Below are 23,067 nucleotides of genomic sequence, written 5' to 3' on the forward strand. Positions count from 1 at the left end.
ATTCTGATTAGGGCCAGTTTGCACTGTTCTGTGAAGGGAGTAGTACACAGCGTTGTACGAGATCTTCAGTTTCTTGGCAATTTCTCGCATGGTATAGCCTTCATTTCTCAGAAGAAGAATAGACTGACTAGTTTCAGAAGAAAGGTATTTGTTTCTGGCCATTTTGAGCTTGTAATCGAACCCACAAATGCTGATGCTCCAGATACTCAACTAGTCTAAAGAAGGCCAGTTTTATTGCTTCTTTAATCAGCTCAACTGTTTTCAGCTGTGCTAACATAATTGCAAAAGGGTTTTGTAATGATCAATTAGCCTTTTAAAATGATAAACTTGGATTAGCTAACTCAACGTGCCATTGGAACACAGGAGTGATGGTTGCTGATAATGTACTCCTATGTAGATATTCCATTAAAAATCTGCCATTTCTGGCTACTATTTCTGATACACTTTGTTATTTTAATGAACAAAAAATGTGCTTTTCTTTTCAAAATCAAGGACATTTCTAAGTGACCCCAAACTTTTCAATGGTAGTGTACACACATGCATACTTCATCTTGGAGCATGGTGATAATCAGACACCAGGAAGAGAGGTCATGTTATAATTCTTCAGATTATAATAATTTTAGTGACGCTGAAAGTCTTTGCTCCCTGAGTGAGTGAGAAGGGCATTTTATGCATGGTTACATTCTAATGAGGCCGTAGGATAGTGAGAGCTAGTCTGCCTGCTGTTTATTCAAACAATTAACCATCACAGCAAGACACAGATAAAAGATGAATTGGACTTTTTACTGCGCTACTTTGACTGTGCTGACATGGTTTGCTGTAAAGATGACCCCACTCGTCATCTTTACAGCAAACCATCTTAAACATGGCTATTGTTTTATTCCGGGGCCTCTACGGTTTCGCGGCTAGCCGTAGAAGTAGAATTAATGAGGTTGCCCGAAAATGTCACAATTTATTTTGCCATGATGTAATAACTTAATAATGATTTAGGGTCACACCCTGTAACCTTGGTCTAATCTGAAGAGCACCATACAAATCATTTACAGTAGCATTAGGGCTATCCTTTCACATGGCCATGTTCACAAATGGGGCTGCCCTTATTCCACAGATGAATGTGTTTTGACATCATTCTTACCTCCCAGTAGGGGTAACATATCTATTATATCTCTTCAAATCAGTGTTCCCTGAATGCTGAACACATTGGATTATTAGAGGGTGGGATGGTATATGTTAATGTATACAACGATGAAATCTGATTGGCCAACCTCCTCTGTAGGAGTTTATTAAGCTCACTCACTGAGACTTAAGATCAGGGATAAACAGAACCACTCCCGTTTCCTCTTAATGAATGGATTTAAGACCTGCATCTAATCTTTACACGCCCACGTATCATTTAATGGGTTAATAATGACAGCACTAGCCTGGTTAACCCTGTCTGGTGAACACAGCATTCAGTCTGGTTTGACCAGCCTATGACAGTACTGCATTTACACTTAATCTCCAACAAACACAACATCCAGTATGTTGGTTCACCTTTATCAGCATGTGTTCACAGACAAGCAGCTATCTAGGGTGGATCTGTAATACCAGGCCTTTCCTCATTCAACATCTGTGTTCCTAAATCTGTGCAGCCTTTCAGTGTTTGGCTGGGCAATAAAGCTGTTTATTGTAGGTTTATGGTGTCTTTGCTCACAGCCGTCCAGTGTGGCAGGCAATGTGCATTAAGGTGTAATAATATTGCTTCCCTGGAGGGGTGGTACGGTGAGATAAAAGGATTTATCGGACTTCAGACACTTGTAATCCCTTTTCAGTCCCGTCTGTCGCTGACTGGGATTTTGTCCCCAACACCCCGCCCCTGCCCCGCCCAGCCCAAAACCCATCTATGTTATCACTGCATTAAACGGGGTCCAACGCAAGGGCCCCGACCCCTCCTTCAGAAGCCAGGGTTAGAAGGCACAGGTTCAGACAGTAATAGATAGCAGCAGACCTCTGGTGGCTCCAGCTCTGCACAGCCTGCTGCTGATATATGCCCATTTGTGTTTTATTAACCCTGATTGGCAGGCTAAATCATTGGAGGATTGGTGTTTATTAACCCTCATCGCCAGGCTGAATCATTGGAGGATTAGTGTTTATTAACCCTCATCGCCAGGCTGAATCATTGGAGGATTAGTGTTTTATTAACCCTGATCGCCAGTGTCATGACCTCCTCCGAAGTCGGTCCCTCTCCTTGTTCGGGCAGCGTTCTGCGGTCGACGTCACCGGTCTTCTAGTCATCGCCGCTCCATCTTTCATTTTCCATTTGTTTTGTCTTGTTTTCCCGCACATCTGGTTCACATTCCCTCATCAGACTAAATGTATATTACCCTCTGTTTCCCCCATGTCTGTGTGTGGAATTGTTCTTCGTGTAGAGTGTTATGCTACAGGCTGTCTTGCCCTAGGTTTGTTTCAAACCTAGGTTTGTTTATTTGGTTTAATCTGTGTTTTATTAACCCTGATCGCCAGGCTGAATCATTAGAGGATTAGTGTTTTATTAACCCTAATCGCCAGGCTGAATCATTGGAGGATAAGTGTTTTATTAAACCTGATCGCCAGGCTGAATCATTGGAGGATTAGTGTTTTATTAAACCTGATCGCCAGGCTGAATCATTGGAGGATTAGGGTTTTATTAACCCTGATCGCCAGGCTGAATCATTGGAGGATTAGTGTTTTATTAACCCTGATCGCCAGGCTGAATCATTGGAGGATTAGGGTTTTATTAAACCTAATCGCCAGGCTGAATCATTGGAGGATTAGTGTTTTATTAAACCTGATCGCCAGGCTGAATCATTGGAGGATTAGTGTTTTATTAACCCTGATCGCCAGGCTGAATCATTGGAGGATTAGTGTTTTATTAACCCTGATCGCCAGGCTGAATCATTGGAGGATTAGTGTTTTATTAACCCTGATCGCCAGGCTGAATCATTGGAGGATTAGTGTTTTATTAACCCTGATCGCCAGGCTGAATCATTGGAGGATTAGTGTTTTATTAACCCTGATCGCCAGGCTGAATCATTGGAGGATTAGTGTTTTATTAACCCTGATCGCCAGGCTGAATCATTGGAGGATTTGTCAGGCTACAGCAGGAGTACAGGTATGAGACAGGCAATAAGACTGCCAATGAGAGAGTTCTGTAACAGCTGGGGAAAATGTAAAGTTTGATAAAACACATTTTCTTTGATCTCGTAAAATATTATTGAAAAGCAGGAAGTGTAAATCCCCTGCTGTTCCATGCCCAGGGTAACTCCTTCATATGTATGTGGCGTCTTCATATGTATGTGTTTGTATTTATGCTTAGTCAGAAATATGAATAGTGGCACCAAGAATCCTCCATCCTGAGTAAACATTTGCCAACTTCAGGGCTGCTGCTGAGCGACCCATGCGACTACTAGGATAACGATGCTCTTTGACAGCATCCGTTTAGATTTAAACAAAACTTTCCAGACATGGTTGGCCAAGGAAGAAGTGGTCAGAAACAGACTTTTTGGACTTAAATACCAAAACATTCAGTAGATAGAGGTGGTCAAAGTTGACCCATTTTGCATACCTCACCTTACCATGAGACATTTGAAACTGGAAAAGACGGTTTTTGTTATCTTAAATACTGGCTGCCTTTCCAGTAGCAAAACATTGAGATTGTCAGTAGATAGCAGCAAACGCTGCATATGAATCGGGTTAATTTGCATGACCAATGGGAGACGCTGGGAAGTATGATGATGTTTGCGCTTTATGTGAAGAAGAGGAGGATCAAATTTGATTGGCCCAACAGGTTGTCTCTTTATTGTACTTTATATTTTTTATTTATCACTTGGTGTCAGGCGGTGGTTAACTGGTGCAGTGAATCAGGCGCAGGAGAGCAGAAATGAGTGTACAAGGTATTTAATTCCACGACAGCACCAGTATACAGACAATACTCAAAGTGCGGAGAAATACCGGTCACTCGAAAATAACGGGCGTAAATACATAACCCGGCAAACATAACCAGCTGACAAGTACCGCCATGAACAATCAATAAAAACACATACTAACATGTGGGAAATGGAGGGTTAAATAATGAACATGTAATTGGGGAATAGAAACCAGGTGTGTAGAAAACAAAGACAAAACAAATGAAAAGTGGATCGGCGATGGCTAAAAGACCGGTGACGTCGACCGCCGAACGCCGCCCGAACAAGGGGAGGGACCGACTTCGGCAGAAGTCGTGACACTTGGTGTGTCATTACTGTGAGGATGTTGTAAAACATTATTATTAATATTATTTTTTTAATACATTTGTAAAAAAATCTAAACTGTTTTTGCTTTGTCATTATGGGGTATTGTGTGTAGATTGATGAGGGAAAAAACTATTTTAGAATAAGGCTGTAATGTAACAAAATATGGAAAAAAGGGATCGAAATAGTTTCAAATGCACTGTATCTAGGCATAGGTCTATTTCCACTGTATGTAGGCAGAGGACTATTTCCACAGACTTAAATTAATGGTACGATCTGTCTCTTTCATTGTTTTGTTCTTACAGCTTCAGTGTCCAACGGGGAACCACGAGAGACATACGGCATTACTATAGGAAATAAAGGTCCTTCATGACACCCTTTGGCTTCATTGGCAGGTTTGAATCATCCAGATAATGTCAGGATCATCCATGTACAACTAGCTGCATCCTGGGCTCTGAGCTACAGACATGCTTTACTCTCCTCCAGGGGAATTAATGTGCAACTATCCCATGATGTCATGCTTGTCTCACACACGCACACACAAACACACACACACACACACACACACACACACACACACACACACACACACACACACACACACACACACACACACACACACACACACACACACACACACACACACACACACACACACACACACACCACCCACCCACCAACCCACTACAATGGATCAATAAACTAGAAGAGAACCCAAAAGAGCAGACATCTGACTTAAAATACAACCACCTTACTGCAAATAGTGCTAAGTGATAAAGCGATGTGATATAACCATTATTATGCAAGGACCAATGAGAGCTCAGCGTTCATCCATGGTTAACCTCTCCATATGTCTTAGTTCTCCTCTTACAGTCCATGTGCACTTGTGAGCATGGCCTAAACCCAGTATCTCTGCAAGGAGGCGTATGCTCAGCCTTAGCCGTGCTCTCCAGTTGATTTCTATGCTCAAGGTGGGAATAGAAATGTAAGCTCAGTTCTTTATTGTGTCAGTCACCCAATATGTTACTTCAACACATGACGTTTACCTTTCACTACAAGAGATGGATGAACAGTGAGGATAAAGCCACAGTTCTTCTAATGTACAGTATGTTGAGTCTGGTGCTACTATGGACTTCAGTAGTGTTAAACCCTGTTTCTGACACAATACAGCAATGTTAGCAGTGACATGAATGTGATAAAATAGGCCCCTTTTGCAGTCTCATAGCGGACACAGATAATCCCTCCACTGTATGGGCGGCAGGTAGCCTAGCGGTTAAGAGCGTTGGGGCCGGTAAACGAAAGGTTCCTGGTTTGAACCTCTAGTCGATTAGTTGAAACATGTGCCTGTGCCCTTGAACAACCCTAATTGTTCCTGTAAATCACTCTGGATAATAGTGTTTGCTAAATGACTCAAATGTAAAATGTATATAACAACCCTCTGTCAGTGGCTCTCATAGTGTTCAGAGGCATGGAAGGTTTCCTCTCTCTCATCTTGGTTCTCCTCCTCATAGTTTCCTCAGAATCCAGTGTCTCTCAGCAGGAGGTAAAGGTGGTCTCAATCTCAGCAGCCAGAGAGCTGGAGGCCAATGGAGAGCTACTCGACAGCACATAACAACACTCACAGCTATGACTGGAATGGAGCAGGGACTTAGACTGGGGACATAACACATGATGGGTATGGGGTCCATTTGAATTCAATCACTTTTTGTCAACACCCCTTTTTGATTTGAACAAAACCTTCCATACTTGCCCATTGTAGAAATGCTCAGTGCCATTTTAGTACATTATCAGCCAAAACATGACACCCACTCTGTTTCAAGAGAATGTTGTCTCAACCAATGGCAGGCACAACCCAAAAACCTCAGATGACGTAAAATAGGCTCTAAGCTACAACATATGGGAATATGAAAAAAAGAGTTGACACGTTTTTAGATCATTTGCGTTTAAAAAAATCTGAATTGACATATACAGTATGTCTCATGGTGTGGTGGGGTATGCAAAATGGGTCAACTTTGACCAACACGATGCCCCCATGAGCTGCAGTACAGTGTACCGCACAAGCTGTAAACCGAAAGAGCTGCCTGAGTCTATGCCAGATTCAGAACCATGGACAGCGACACCACACTCAGGACAGTGTATCAGACAAACTGAAAGAGCTGCCTGAATCCATGCCAGATTCAGCACCACTGACATGGACACCACACTCAGGACAGTGTACCAGACAAGCTGAAAGAGCTGCCTGAATTCATGCCAGATTCAGCACCATGGACAGCGACACCACACTCAGCCTGTTTGGTGACTCCAGACCGTGTCTCCTACATTACCAGCGGTGGAGACGGGAAGTGCCCTGAGGCACTGGTCCAGAGCCAGCTTTGTTAATCAAGCTAATGAAGGTTGTGGATAGGCCATTGAAAACAAAGGCAGGTCCTGCATCAAATCTTGTGGGTAAGTTGACATCACTGCATGCCACTACTGTTCGAACACCACTTGTTGCATGAACACCAGACCTTGGTTCAAATTCATGTGTATTTGTTTATTTAAATACACACAACTCAGTGCAATGTGAAATCATAAAGAAATGTCTTTAATGTCCCTTTAAGGTCTGTGGGAAACCCTGCAGCCATACTTTATGAACATAATAGGCTTCTTTAATGATCTCTCAACACTAGTAATTGAATACCCATAAAACACAAAGCAGCTGGACTGTGTTAAAACATTTATAACTTGCTCTGTGAGAATGCTTGTTTTACAAAGCAAAATTATACTTGGATCATCAACCTCTCCTAAACTACTTTAATATTTGATAAGCTGGAACATTGTGTTACTGTTACTGCTCACTATAGCCCCCATAGAGATCAGGTAAGCGATGACCCGTGTGTGGCTGCAACGTAGCTACATAAGAGAGTGGCTTTCATTGCATTTTCAAAGCTAGTCTGTTTGAGCGATTGTTGAAGCCTGCGTTTGACTTCTTTTTGTGAAGTGTTTTGGATTGCTCTGGACATTATATGATTTAATTGTGTAGATGGAAATCACAGAAATAAAATGGTACCTGATAACCTGTAAAGCAAATACTGTTAGATGCTCGCTTGACAGCTCTATGGATTCATCAAGTTGACTGTCAGCAAATATAAGTCAAAGTAGCTTAAAACAGAGAACATAAAGATATATAGAAAAGGTAAGGCCAGTCCAGGGGAGTTTGAATTCGTAGCTACATTTGTTTCCTATTTGGCCATATTGATGTTTCTAGCTATCGGTAAACAGGCCCTGTTATAAATTCAGACCCTCAATTTTGATTGTATATTTTCAATCACAAGATTGCTCAACAAACTTCAGAGGGAAAAATGATTTACAAATACAAGATGAAGTATGGCCTTGTCTCTGGGTGACATTTTCAAATGAATGAACTTGACATTGCATTCAGTTTTATTGCAACCATACATTCACTATTTGAGAAAAGGAGACTGGAAAACTACTGATATTGCTCTGTGGCCATATTGTAGTGAAGGACACCTTGTTAGATGATTTTATATTCTGTTAGGGGGCTTCATTCATAACACATTAATAAGCATAACATATAAATTCATAGCTAATGAATACATATTTAAAGACTACTAATGTACACAGATTGCAGTATAGTCTTGGTATGCTCTAGCAATATGGTTTATATTGTCTTGTTTTGCACACTTTGTACAAAATAATAAAATGCAGTACTACAGGATATTTCTTAACGTAGCTCTTTATTAGGTAGCTATAACTGGCATGTTCACTTATTGCCAACCAGGATCAAACTGCCCATGACCTAACCATTTGGGTGGTCTTAAACAATCATAGCACAGTATGATATGGCAGTAAAATGCATCCGATTACAATTCAGTATGTTTACACATATGAATATTACATATATGATCAAATGAAACTGCTATTTTGAAAGACACAATCGACCTACTGCAGGCTACTGGTCCCACATTCTTTCCATTCTTTACCCGCGTCATAGAGCAGAAAGATAGAGGCATTCAAGAGGGTAATGCTGCTCGAGAGCACTGTAGGCCTATAGTGCTTACTAGACATCCTTATAAGGTAACCTAAGGCTATTCACCAATTGCTAAATACAACCGTGTGTGTTTAATCAGATGATGAGATAAATGATGGAAGAATCTCAAATCACAGACTCACAGTCACAGTTTGCATGACAATGTTTGTAACATCCATGAAGGTAAGACATTTTTGGAACCCCTCGTTTTTTTAGGAGAGCAGAGGAAAAGTGGAATTTGTGTCTTTTGCGCATAATTTCCCTCCTCATCTTACATTACCATGTCTGTCCGGTCTAACATCTGTCAGTGGCAGACTGGCACTTCTACCTGTAGGAACGTCCTCAGTGGTGTCTTCATTAAAAATAAAACTTTTACTGCGTGCCCAATAAATGCTCCACAGAGCCTAATATCTCGGGCAAAATGTTGTAGGTTTAAAGAGCAACAACTAAAGATATGGTCAACGTTGCAGTCGTCTGGGGAGATGTAAACATAATTGGAAGCACAGGCTCGATTACTACACAATTTATTCCGAGCCTGGCAGAAACCATCTCTGTGAAAGGGAAAGGTGAGATCGCAGGGAAGTGGAGGGAATATTTTTTTGTGAATGCATCGATCCGATTGTAAAACTGTGATGTGTGTTTTCAATAGGCTAACTGGACTAATGAAAATACATGTTAAATGACATAACATTAGGCTGTGACAATATGATGACTGTATTTTTAAAATGGATATTTATATATGTAATGTTAACACAATATGGATTCCATATCATACAGTCATGTTGCAAATTCCTGACACTTACAAATGTAATTTAGCATCAGAATGCATAGCATTAGGGTGGCCATTACGCATTAGGCTATTCTACTTTTAAATACAACTTGTATTTTTCATTCAAGAAAAAAAATATAATTGATACACAAATTCTATGTATCGTGAACATATTCTGGTGAGCAGAGAATTGAACAACTGCAACTTTAAGATACAGCACACCTCCCCTCCGCCAGTTGAAACAATGGTCTTTACCGACTCTTCTTCTCGCATCAGGAATTTGTAACATGCCATATTTTTACCAATGGGTATATCTGGAGAACCAAATGTCACCACGGAACAGGGCAATTTCAAGTTTTTGAAAATGCCAGCGGTTTATGCCTCCGCACATTTCATCGGAGCTTTCTTGTCGCTGCGTTTTGCCATTGGAGCTTCATCCTAGGACTGGATTGGCCGCTAATGGTCCCAGCTGTGCGATTTCGTTAGCTCACGGAGACCGCAGTTGTCATTGATCCATTGAAGGAGCCTACATACAGTAACGTTAGCCTAAAGGAAAAAAACGTAAGTATGGAAACTGTTGTGGGCGAATAGAATGTCATTGATTGTTTTACCAATTGTCTGTCGAGATAATGATTGCACCCCACGACCTGCTGTTTTGCACAGAGAGCGCGCCCAAGGTGATTTAGAAATAGGCAACCTCTCACCCTCAACTTAGTTAATGATGTGAAAGATGTTGGAGTAGCCTACTAAATATAAACGGACGTGCCCATAGCCTACATTTTGCGTTAGTATGTAACCAATGCCTATAGTATAGTGGAGAGCTACAGAAAATCCGGACACTGTCAGAGTGTAGCGAAAGAGATAGTTAAAGGGGGCGGGATGGAGATGCATGCATGATGTAATGCACTAAAAAATGGCCAAGGATTCTCCACAATTATCATTAAAGAGCATGGAAAACAATGTTACTGTGCAAAGATGAAATTAGCTCACTATTCCGCGCATGTCATATGTTTCTGAGTAATAGAACAATGAGAGGGCTGTCATGAGTAGAATATGTGCCCCTCCTCTATATTAGCAGTGAATACTATTCACATCTGAGGAATGAGTGAAGATTGAACATTCAGGCTCCTTCTGCCACACACACACACACACACACACACACACACACACACACACACACACACACACACACACACACACACACACTAATAGATGGATGAATACCAAATTAAATCACATATATGCCCTTGACTCAGTAATTATAACACATTAACATCTCATTCAATTATGCCAATTCTATCGTCATGCTCTTTGTCACTGCGATGTCAATGTCGAAAATGACAGGTGAAACCACATGTACAAGCCATACCATTATTACATATGCTCTGCTCATGTTGTCTGATGCTCCTTTGGGTGCCCGTCCTGCTGGATCCATGTGCACGTCTAACGTAGACCAGTGATTATAGTAAGATAATCATGTCACCTTAATGAGTATACAACTGAGTTTATTTCCCTCTGATGTACCTCCTTCATGCAAATACACTGTGCTTAATATGTCTGGTGAGAGAACAGCACTTATTGCTACATGGGATCATGCAGAGGGCGACCGGTAGTAACAGGCAGAGAGAAAGAGCGGCCTTTATGTCTATAAAATTATAATTTCATTTAATTTATGGCCCAATTTGCATAATTGCCAGACGCCAAAGTAAAGGTAGCATAAAATGCCCAGCTTTGCCATTGAAACGATGTCAGACTGACCCAGGCGACCGGCTGCAAATCAGATCTGGCCTTCATTGTCTTTTTGGCCCAGTTCTATCTGTGTTCTTATTCATCTCCATCGATTGATTGTTTGCATGACCTTGCTGTAGGGGGTTGGGGTATAGGTGAGGCCGTGCTCAGGCAACACTGGTTTACATACACACACATACACATACATACACATGTAAACCCTCCTCTGCCCATTCTCTCCTGCTCCTTAATGACAGCGTGCTGGGTGAAACTCTACACTCAACCCCCCCTTCTCATCCCCATCCCAGTCGGCAGCCCATTCACTAGTTGTGAGAGTCAGTGGGGCGGTGGGGAGACGTGAGGCTTTACTCAATGAATCAGCCACTCACAGGTCCTTTGCCCTACATTTGTGTCTACGTTGGGTTATATTACACCCACAATGTAGTGAGCTCAGTGGCATGGTCAGATGAAATTGATTTCATGTCAGGAAACCAGGCAGTCCTTGCCTTGTGAATTTCTGACTCATTAAACATACGGAGAGGTCCTAGACTTGCAGTGGATTGAGTATTGTTTAAATGTGAGGGATCTTCCATCATCAACCATGCTAATGTTCTGTGAACCTGCTTCTCAAGAGACTAGGGTTCTGTTGCAGTGATTGCATTGGAAGGGGCTGAATGGCTGTCTTTTTGGCAGCCAACAGCATTGTTGTCTGAAGTGTATTTGCGGGTATAGGCTGTCATATGAATGGGAATTCTCTGTCTTCTCCCTCATTCACAAAACTGCTGTGTCATCTGTTTCCACCTGTCCAAGTGCTACAGGTGCCAAAGTGAGAATGAGTGAGTGTGACTTAATAGTTTTCCGATACACTTAAGATCACCAAAGCATTCCACTGCTGCACATTAGGCCTAGGCACATGCCAAGAAATCAAACATGGACATTATTTAAAAGTAGATTTGCCTTTAGTCAGCACCAATGTACCCTCTAAGCTGCGCACACTTCCTCCAGGACTGCTGCGCAGAAGAAATGCCTGACCGTGGAGAGACACAAGAGATTGAACTTCACTGAGTTTGCCCCATATACATCAACGTTTTTTCTGTGGTCGAATCAACATTATAGACTGGGTGGTTCGAGCCCTGAATGCTGACTGGCTGACAGCCCTGATATATCAGACCGTATAGCACGGGTATGACAAAACATTTAGTTTTACTGCTCTAATTACATTGGTAGCCAGTTTTATAATAGTAATAAGGCACCTCGGGTGTTTGTGATATATTGGCAATATACCACAGCTTAGGACTGTGTCCAGGCACTCTGTGTTGCGTCGTACATAAGAACAGCCCTTAGCTGTGGTATATTGGCCATATACCACACCTCCTCGGGCCTTATTACTTAATTTACTGCATCTCAGTGCTAGAGGCATCACTACAGATCCTGGTTCGAATACAGGCTGTATCACAACTGGCTGTGATTGGGAGTCCCATAGGGCAGCGCACAATTGGCCCCATTTGGCCGGGTAGGCTGTCGTTGGCATAAGAATGTGTTCTTAACTGACTTGCCTAGTTAAATAAAGATTAAATCAAAAACGAAATAAAGGGGCAGTGTTGTATTTTGACGCAGGCTTGAATATGTAAATAAGCCAATAGGCAGAGGGAGAACTACATTATCTAATTATCTGTATGGTAATAATAATACATTTTAATTTGTAAAGTGGTTTCTTGCATCATACAACACAATGCAATTTACAGGCCCATGGTGTTACAGACTAAGTAAAGCAAATTTTAATTAATTTCAAGCCCTTCATAATGTAAAAAATGTTTTTTTAAAGTCCCATACAATGTAGGCCTGCATTGAACACCACATATAGGCTACTGTAGGCTATATCATAGAAATCAAAAGCTATTTCCATGTGAAAATGTAACTGGATTTGCTCCATTAGTTTTGTTGGTAGACCTACATTATGCTCAAATAGCCACAATAGCCTTTTGGCTAATGTCTAAAACGGTATGGATACAGCATCAGTGTTCACTGTAAGCGCTGAAAGTTGCACAAAATTCTCATAACGTTGGAGTTTCAGAATACCTCAAATTTGCTCAGTGGCCTAAACAATTGGAGGGAACATTTGTACACAATGCCACATAAAATATACTATACAGAGGAAAGGTACAAGCTCATCAAATACACAACAGCCTTTCTGATGCATTTCAGTCACTTCAAACCAGACTTCCTTCAGATTGAAATACTGTGAAAAGGTACTGCCAGACTGATTTGTAATAGACTGTCATAGCCTCAGTTAAAAAAGTAAACATTGGATTACAGTACATAACTTCTTCTTCTACAAATGCTTTGATATCAAAATGGGAACCCCTGGTCGAGTGCATGTTGTGCTGATGTAAGTCTTGGCGTTGTTCCTCACACAACAGCTCTCCACCTCCTTGTCATTCACATGGCGAAGAATGGAAACGATTGATCTTGACTCAGCTAATATTTCACACCGTAGAAATGTGTTTCAGTTTACTAGGTGTCTAGTTGAATGTGACTCATCAACATGTGTTTTTCTTTAGCATGCCCTCTGTAACGTAGGTACAGAGGACTGTTTGGTACACAGGAAATTACTGACACAGTCAAATTATTGACATATTTAAAAAAAAAAGTTTGTCATAACCTGTTAATAAGACCTACCTGTATGTAATTTCTGATGAGTGTCAGAACCAAATCGTTCAAATTATAGCATTCTAATATTACTGATAATAAGGCCACAGTGTGTCTCTGATGGGATTTCACCCTGATGTATAGGCTTCAGTTGATTTCTTTCATCCCTCTCTACACATCTTCCCATGTTCCTGGGTGTTGAGAACAGTGCTGAATAGCCACACTTGGCTGTATCACTCTGAACCAGGCCCTTGTGTTGCCGTTGTGGAGCTCCTTATCTAACATCTACACATTGAATTGTCCCCATTAATTCGATTAAAGTCAGGCCATTCAGGAAGTTAGAGGGAACTTGCTGATTTGTGGAGTGGTTAGTGCAGGACCATTGGGTCGAACATTTGTAAGTGCCTCGGTCCCAGTTCCAATGTGGATGTTTAGCCACCTGCTGCGCTGTAATATTTCTCATGACTTTTCATTTGTGAAGATTTTCTGTTTTCTGAGCTCCATAGTCAGTAAATATTCAATTAAATATCTAAGATAATTCCTCGAAGATGCATGATGGCAATTCATATACAGTACAGTGATACTCCCGATGGCGGTTCCAATCTTACAACTTCATAAACAGAATGTAGAATCCTACAGTTGTCACCACAAGGGTTCAGGAAGGCTTTGACTGTATTGAGTGTGAGGCGCCCATAGAGATAGATAGAGGACTCCTCTTTATATCTGGAGGCATTATAGCGTCTGTGGCAGCATTGGCAGCGCCAAAGAGGCTACAACCCATAGGAATCCACACCCAGTTGGCTACTTTGACCTCTTTAAAATGGTGGAAGCCCTCAATGGCGCTGCCCACGCTTAAACTGACTTTTGTTCACTTGAGGCCTCTATCATTTTCCGTGGATGCACCACAGAAGGTGGCAGTCTGCCCCCCATACACCACTCTAGAGGGCTGCAGTGGGGTTAGATGGAATCGGTAGTGGTGGGGGTTGGAAGACAGGAGGGGGGCACTGCACTGATTGGGAAGGTTACCCAGCCCTCCAATCCCTCTGAATAATTCATTAATTGGCATATGGCACAGGGAGCAAGACCCATTGATCCTGCCAGTGCACGTTCCTCCCACCTCCCCGCCGCCTCTGTGCTGCAGAATGTGTTCTATTGAGCGTCTCATCCCCTCTCTCTGATTTGATATCATTCCATTTCATCCTTGTCCTTGCATTTTAGTGGTTTTATGGGGTAGTTAGAAATGGGCGCTGAAGCGGTCGCGCTGGTCTTATTTTTTTTAATATACTTTCTATCGACTTAACCTGCCTTGTTTTCTGTACTGCATTTATAGACTCCACGTCCATTTGTTCTGGTTTGTCTCGTTATTGCGTGTGGTTATTCTGACATAAAGGTCAAAATAAAGGATTGAATTGGCTATAGAGTTGTTTTTTATTGACGACATGTTGATAACAGCCTCATATCTGGCCCATGATAGTGTAATATACAGATATGGTCAGACTAGGTTGTAGGCCTCTGAGAGTATCACTATGCTACACACAGCAGTACACACATTTCTGTCTGTTTCATGTGACTATACCCCTTAGACGGTGACATGAAAGCTGTTAGCTCTGTCCTGGGTGTATCTTAAACCACTGCATCACGTTCACACTACGGTGCATGGCAATAAGAAGCAGTCCACTACAAACACTGTCAGAGACACTAAACAATGCTCACTGTGTGTTCTATGTTAGTTTAAGAAGCCATGGGGTTCATAAGCCAACACACACTAACTCAAACCCCTGTCCCTGCCCCCCTCCCGCCCGCCTGCCACTGTACTTGGTAGAATTCACAGCTTATATAGGTGTGCCGCTGCGTAGCGACAACATACAGTTGTCGCCATGGGAGAAAATCGTTTGTCCAAGTAGCCAACCGAAATCTACTTTAACATAGTTGTAGAAATGGGAAAATCCATTGGTGGAATTTTTTGTGTTTTCTTTGAGGATGAGATGGGGACCGATCGCCTGTTTCTGTGTTGCTGAGACAATAAGTTGAATGAGCTGTAATCAAGTCTAATTGGTGTCATTAAATTACGAGTTATTATTGTGTGATAACAGTGTGCGACACTCAATTGTTTCTTCTCTTCCTGTTTAAAGACATGAACCCTATGAGCATCTGTAGTTAGGTCCTCCGCTGTACACAACCTGTGTTTGGAACAGTAGGGTTTTACTATACAGCTGGACCGCATGATCATCACGGACTCCAGCTCTCCAGTCTAGTCTGGTCTCTCAGGTTTAAATGGTAACGGATGGTGTCTGAACGGGAGGCGGTGGGAGGCTGGCTGTGTGCCGGGGCCTGCGCTGAGACCCCAGACTCCTGCTAGGAGAGGCTGCTGAGAGACAGACTTGCCATTATATAGGCTACCCATCGATGGCGAGGGGACTGACCATAGGTCTGTCTATCGGTCTGTGTCTCTGTGACATCACATTTGTAGTGTCTGTGGTTCATGTCTCTGCTGAAGTGATGGAATGTTGGACAAGAGGACAGTGTGAATGCGGGTTTAAGATACTGTATGTAGGGTTGTTTCATGCGTGCATTAATGTGGTGAGTAATGGGGATGGTTAAAGAGCTGTGTTGTCATAGGTCAACATCTGCTTCTGTGAAGTTGTGGACACAGCTGGCAAGGTACAGACTGGTGGAGGTGGAAGGCAAAGATCAGCCAAAACCTCCTAGGAATGCTATAGCTTCAGATATTCACAATAGTATAGATCTGCTGCATTATGCAACCAGACACAGGCTGGCCCATAAAATAGTATGAGTGTTAAAACTAGGGCAGAACGAATGGCTAGCCTCCAAAGACGTTGACACAGCCTTGAAACACTGGAGAGATGTGGAGCCATGCTGTCTGTCTGTCTGTCTGTCTGTCTGTCTGTCTGTCTGTCTGTCTGTCTGTCTGTCTGTCTGTCTGTCTGTCTGTCTGTCTGTCCTCTCTCTCTCTCTCATACACACACACACGTTCTTGCCAAGAGAATCTCCCTGCCCTAAGCAGGAGGTCACTGAGGCCCAGAGGTCTCTAAGCTGTCTGGCCCCCTACAGTGGAGATCCTGTCCTCTGTCATCCCTCGTGTCATGTCTCTGGTGTCTTTGAGTCTGAGGGAAGGTGACACCAATCAAGGCTTTGTAAACACAGGAAACACAGGGTTCATGCTGCCTCTAGATGAGATGGAGGCTCACAGTGCTGCAGCTCTGAAAGTGTAGGACTACATCATCTCTATTTCTGGTCGAGATCTTTGTATTTTTTATGACTGAAACACAGAATGAATCACCTAATCATCACTTAAAACATCAGTTTTATGTACAGGTTTATGACTTGATCATTAGACTGTTGTAAGATCCAAGATGTTTTCCTGGAACAACATCACAATAAAACTCCCTAGCCCTACCTCACATAGAACAACCACTGAGCATCACCCTCTGACCTGGCTAACCTTTGACCCCTTCCCCCCACCCAGGGTGAGATGATGTGCGAGGTGATGCCCACCATCAGCGAGGACACGGCGCTGAGCCAGCGGGGCTCCCAGAGCAGTACCTCGGACCCAGACTCCCACTTTGAGCAGCTGATGGTCAACATGCTGGATGAGAGAGACCGCCTGTTGGACACGCTGAGGGAGACCCAGGAGAGCCTGGGGATGTCCCAGCAGCACCTGGAGGACGTTATCTACGACCGGGACTCACTGCAGCGCCAGCTCAGCTCCGCCCTGCCACAGGTAACATACCGTTACACCCAGAAGCCTCTTCCTTCTTAATGTATGTTAAGCATACAGTAACATGAAGGTCCTTCATGGCTATTGGAGATGACAGTGGTTGTGTGTACAATGCCCATACTGTATGGTCCAATTCTATTCTGAGGTAAAACGCATAGAAATTGATAGAACACAACTGTGCACATTTTCTTAGCTCCGCTCTGCCACAGGTATTGTACAGCATAGGAGTCAATTCCTTCCATGTGTGTTGAGCACTATGTTCTGGTGTTCTGGACCATGTGATACAGCTAGGTTACAACTAGGAGTTGGGTGGTCCATCAAGGTTATTCCTTCCACTTCAGAGATGAGAAGGGTTGAATATTCATTGCACATACCATACAGTATGGTCCAATTTCTATATTTAAGCAATAAAGACTGAGGGGGTGTGGTACATGGCCAATATACCACGGCTAAGGGCGGTTCTTAGGAACGGCGCAAAGCATGCCACAAACCCCGAGGTGCCTTATTGCTATTATATACTGGTTACCAACGTAATTAGAGCAGTACAAATGATATCTCTTGCAATAGTCATGTCATTGAAAGTGAGCTGCTACACAATATTAGTTTCAAGGGCGGCAGGTAGCCAAGCTGCTAAGAGCGTTGGGCCAGTAACTGAAAGGTCGCTGGTTCGAATTCCCGAGCTGACTAGGTGAAAAATCTGTCTGTGCCCTTGAGCAAGGCACTTAACCCTAATTGCTCCTGTAAGTCCCTCTGGATAAGAGCATCTGCTAAAGAACTGTAATGTAAATGCATTCATCCATAGTCCTCCCATGGCAATAAAAACAACACTTGCAATACAGTGAGGAGCAGTGAAATGGAATGGAATTGCGCTGACATTTTGGGTCTGGTTTGTTCATTGGTTGTTCGTTTGCCAGCGACATGGGCAAATAAGGGCTTGCCTAATATTTCCTATTAAAGTAGAGATTATCTCGCTGGCAGAAAGTGTGTCAGTAATTGTAGTCACAAGTTCCCCCTGCTTCTCTTGAGGTTTCACTGGAAGAAAAGAGGACTTTGTTCACAGGCGGTGCTGGCCGATACCGACTGTAAATCCACATGGTTTTAGAGACAAACAAAGCACACAGACTGTATTGGCTGTGATTTGATCACCAGGCAAACACTAACTTAAAAGGGGTTGTCGGGTCTTATAATACCATAATAATCTGGTTTTACCTCTGGAACATTTTAAATGTATTTTCTTAGAATTGATATAACCTAGATATGAACCATTAATCTTTATAGGTGACCCAGTTCATAGGGTTACAGACCAGTTCATAGGGTTACAGACCAGTTCATAGGGTTACAGGCCAGGTCATAGGGTTATAGACCAGTTCATAGGGTTACAGACCAGTTCATAGGGTTACAGGCCAGGTCATAGGGTTACAGACCAGGTCATAGGGTTACAGACCAGTTCATAGGGTTACAGGCCAGTTCATAGGGTTACAGGCCAGGTCATAGGGTTACAGGCCAGGTCATAGGGTTACAGGCCAGGTCATAGGGTTACAGGCCAGGTCATAGGGTTACAGGCCAGGTCATAGGGTTACAGACCAGTTCATAGGGTTACAGACCAGTTCATAGTGTTACAGACCAGGTCATAGGGTTACAGACCAGTTCATAGGGTTAAAGACCAGTTCATAGGGTTACAGGCCAGGTCATAGGGTTACAGGCCAGGTCATAGGGTTACAGGCCAGGTCATAGGGTTACAGACCAGTTCATAGGGTTACAGGCCAGTTCATAGGGTTACAGGCCAGGCCATAGGGTTACAGACCAGGTCATAGGGTTACAGACCCGGCCATAGGGTTACACAGTAGATGTATGTTCAGTATATCCCCTGTGAGTCTGTGGCTTCTATGTTCCATCTTTACAGTCATGGCCAAAAGTTTTGAGAATGACACAAATATAAATTTTCACAAAGTCTGCTGCCTCAGTTTGTATGATGGCAATTTGCATATACTCCAGAATGTTATGAAAAGTGACCAGATGAATTGCGACATTTCGACTGCATTTCAGTCCTGCCACAAAAGGACCAGCTGATATCATGTCAGTGATTCTCTAATTAACACAGGTGTGAGTGTTGACGAGGAAAAGGCTGGAGATCACTATGTCATGCTGATTGAGTTTGAATAACAGACTGTAAGCTTCAGAAGGAGGGTGGTGCTTGGAATCATTGTTCTTCCTCTGTCATCAGTGGTTACCTGCAAGGAAACACGTGCCGTCATCATTGCTTTACACAAAAATGGCTTCACAGTAAGATTGCACTTAAATCAACCATTTATCGGATCATAAAGAACTTCAAGGAGAGCGATTCATTTGTTGTGAAGAAGGCTTCAGGGTGCCCAAGAAAGTCCAGCATGGGTGGTGTAGGCCTTGAGATAGAAGCTGTTTTTCAGTCTCTTGGTCCCTGCTTTGATGCACCTGTACTGACCTCGCCTTCTGGGTGATAGCGGGGCGAACAGGCAGTGGCTCGGGTGGTTGTTGTCCTTGATGATCTTTTTGGCCTTCCTGTGACATTGGGTGGTGTAGGTGTCCTGAAGGGCAGGTAGTTTGCCCCCGGTGATGCGTTGTGCAGACTGCACCACCCTCTAGAGAGCCGTGTGGCTGAGGGCGGTGCAGTTGCCATACCAGGCTGTGATAAAGCCCGACAGGATGCTCGCATGCGCCAGGACCATCTCCTAAAGTTGATTCAGCTGCGGGATCGGGGCACCACCAGTACAGAGCTTGCTCAGGAATGGCAGCAGGCAGGTGTGAGTGCATCTGCACGCACAGTGCAAAGACTTTTGGAGGATGGCTTGGTGTCAATAAGGGCAGCAAAGAAGACACTTCTCTCCAGGAAAAACATCAGGACCAGGCTGATATTCTGCAAAAGGTACAGGGATTGGACTGCTGAGGACTGGGGTAAAGTCATTTTCTCTGATGAATCCCCTTTCCGATTGTTTGGGGTATCCGGAAAAAAGCTTATCCGGAGAAGACAAGGTGAGCGCTACCATCAGTCCTGTGTCATGCCAACAGTAAAGCATCCTGAGACCATTCATGTGTGGGGTTGCTTCTCAGCCAAGGGAGTGGGCTCACTCACAATTTTGCCTAAGAATACAGCCATGAATAAAGAATGGTACCAAGACATCCCCCGAGAGCAACTTCTCCCAACCATCCAGGAACAGTTTGGTGATGAACAATGCCCTTTCAAGCATGACGGAGCACCTTGCCATAAGGCAAACGTGATAACTAAGTGGCTCGGGGAACAAAACATCAATATTACTCCCCAGATCTTAATCCCATTGAGAACTTGTGGTCAATCCTCAAGAGGCGGGTGGACAAACAAAAACCCATAAATTCTGACAAACTCCAAGCATTGATTATGCAAGAATGGGCTGCCATCAATCAGGATGTGGCCCAGAAGTTGACTCTTTGCATCAACTTCATGTAATTGTCAATAAAAGCCTTTGACACGTATAAAATGCTTGTAATTATACTTCAGTATTCCATAGTAACATCTGACAAAAATATTTAAAGACCTTGGGGCAGCAGACTTTGTGAAAATTAATATTTGTGTCATTCTCAAAACTTTTGGCCACGACTGTGTGTGTTGTGATTTATTCATTCATGTGACTGTGTTTGAACTCAGGGTTATTTGGATTCTCGCTCCAACTGGATATTTTGCCTTAGGGAGTCTCTCATCCTCTTCAGCTGCTATTATAACACCGGCATACCGTACAGTAGAGAGGCTGGCTGGTGGAAGTGAAAGAGGGTGATCCTGGACCAAAACACGCAGTTCCTTATGAAAGGCTGAGGGTTTGTCGTGCTCTGTTTGGGAACACTGTTCAGTTGTCAGTATGCATTGCCCTGATTGATGAGAAGAAAAGTCAGGTAAATATTAAAATAGCCACAGCGCTCCACAGGACACGTTTTTACAGCTACAACCTCTACTTCAAACTCCAACTTGCTGCGTACATCTGCAGCAGTGGTAGTAGTATCTTTCCCGTCATGTCAGTCAATTTATGCCGCTTCATTCCCGGATGAAGACGTCTGGGGACGGAAAATGAAATGGCGACCAAATGAAATAGCTCTGCCATTATCCCACGTTTTCTGACAGACGTTTCCTCTGCTAGTAAAACACAGATAAAACTCAGATAATGATGTACGGCTTGTCACTGTCTGACAGCGATGTTGACGTACTAGTCTGTGGTGCTCCTAGGCCCCATTTTAAATGAGATGTCACCAGGCAATCTGGATCCCTCCCCTGATGTTACCCCCATCATGCACAAATGCTTCCATTAATGAATGTGGTGGCAGCATTTTTATAAGCCTGTGCGATATCAATATCACACTAATGCTTCATGAGGCAGTTCGTTGGACTTGGACCTCTGTCATTGTGGGGAGGTTCTTACCCAGGAGAAAGATTGGCTCCTGTTTCCCATTTTAATGGATGACTGATAAAGATTCCGTGTACAGAGAGAGAGAGAGAGTCTGTTGGACAAGGAACGGGGTAACGGATTTTTACAAAACAGTGTACAAAACATTAAGAACACGTGCTTTTTCCATGACATAGAATGACCAGGTTATTCCAGGTGAAAGCTATGATCCCTTATTGATGTCACTTGTTAGATCCACTTTAGTCAGTGTAAAGGGGAGGAGACAGGTTAAAGGATTTTTAAGCCTTGAGACATGGATTGTGTAAGTGTGCCATTCAGTGCGTAAATGGGCAAGACAAAAGATTGAAGTGCTTTTGAACTGGGTATGGTAGTTGGTGCCAGGCACACTGGTTTCTGTCAAGAACTGCAACACTGCTGAGTTTTTCACGCTCAACAGTTTCCCATGTGTATCGAGAATGGTCCACCATTCAAAGGACATCCAGCCAACCTGACAAATATGGAGCGCTTTCGACACCTTGTAGAGTCCATGTCCCGACGAATTGAGGCTGTTCTGAGGGCAAAGGGGGGTGCAACTCAATATTAGGAATGTGTCCTTAATGTTTTGTCCACTCAGTGTATATCTGTAGTAGACTGTCATATGTTGCATCATTTTGACAGTGCTTGGTTATGTTTGTAGTATCTTTCAAAGCACTTTGAACCATTGATTTTTTCAGTACTACAAGGCAGTGCAGGGAATTAAGTAAGCTGGCAGACATAATTATTTAGGGTAGATCTTAAAGAGGCCGAGAGATAGCTGCCGGGTGAGGGAGTTTGTGTTTGTGTGTGTGTTTGCATGTGCGTAGAGAGGCTTTTTTCAGAAATGGAAGTGGCCTCATTCAGTAGCTTGTGGTGGAGCCACACCGGTATCTCTCTCTCTACTAACAGAGAGGTCTGTAGCAGCAGGCTTCAGTTAGGCCCCTCCCAACCCTCCTCCCTATAGTCACCCCCCCCCCCTCTCTCTTTCTCTCTCTCTCTCCATTTCTATGTCAGGGTCACGACTCCTCTGTTCCTTGTCACGTCACGTTTGGCTGATCGGAGTGACATCCTCCACGCCTTGAGGTCATATCCTATCCGCGTTGTGCATAACAATGCAACAACATCCCTCTTTCCATCCATCCCGCCGTCCGTTGTGTTGTGGTCCAGAACAGAGGTGTGTGGGGTGGGGTGGGGTGGGGGGGGCATGGAGCGGTGGTGGGCAGTGGGCAGCCATTAGCTCCCTTTGTGTCGGCAGCTCATGCCCGCTTGGAACCCATGCAAGGCAGCGCCGGCTGCCAAGAAGCCATTGACTTTAATGGCATGGTTAAGCCGCCGCTGCCTTTGTAGGGGCAGCACGTGGCGGGCACGCTCACCCGAGACTGTGGTGACTAGTGAGAGAGGGAGAGGGCCTTTGGACGGACGCTCAGCTGGTAGCACAACAAACCCAGCTGGCAGTGGGCTCAGGTCCTGCTGGAGGCTCTCTC

General features: G+C 43.5%; 1 protein-coding gene across 11 annotated transcripts in view; it reads left to right on the plus strand.

Moving 5' to 3' along the window:
• The first annotated feature begins 9,287 nt into the window (after positions 1-9,287).
• LOC112247727 (liprin-alpha-2-like) overlaps positions 9,288-23,067 on the plus strand; it is a 227,278-nt gene continuing 213,498 nt past the window's right edge. For all 11 annotated transcript variants that reach the window (XR_006078905.1, XR_006078906.1, XM_042297965.1 and 8 more), the window contains exons 1-2: positions 9,288-9,607; positions 16,911-17,165. Coding sequence is in view for 9 of the 11 variants with exons in the window: in XM_042297965.1 (XP_042153899.1) it covers positions 16,917-17,165 (249 nt within the window). In the remaining 2 variants the exon portion in view is untranslated. The remainder of the gene's footprint in view (positions 9,608-16,910; positions 17,166-23,067) is intronic.

Source organism: Oncorhynchus tshawytscha, linkage group LG15 (assembly GCF_018296145.1).
Source record: "Oncorhynchus tshawytscha isolate Ot180627B linkage group LG15, Otsh_v2.0, whole genome shotgun sequence".
NCBI classification, from domain to species: Eukaryota; Metazoa; Chordata; class Actinopteri; order Salmoniformes; family Salmonidae; genus Oncorhynchus; species Oncorhynchus tshawytscha.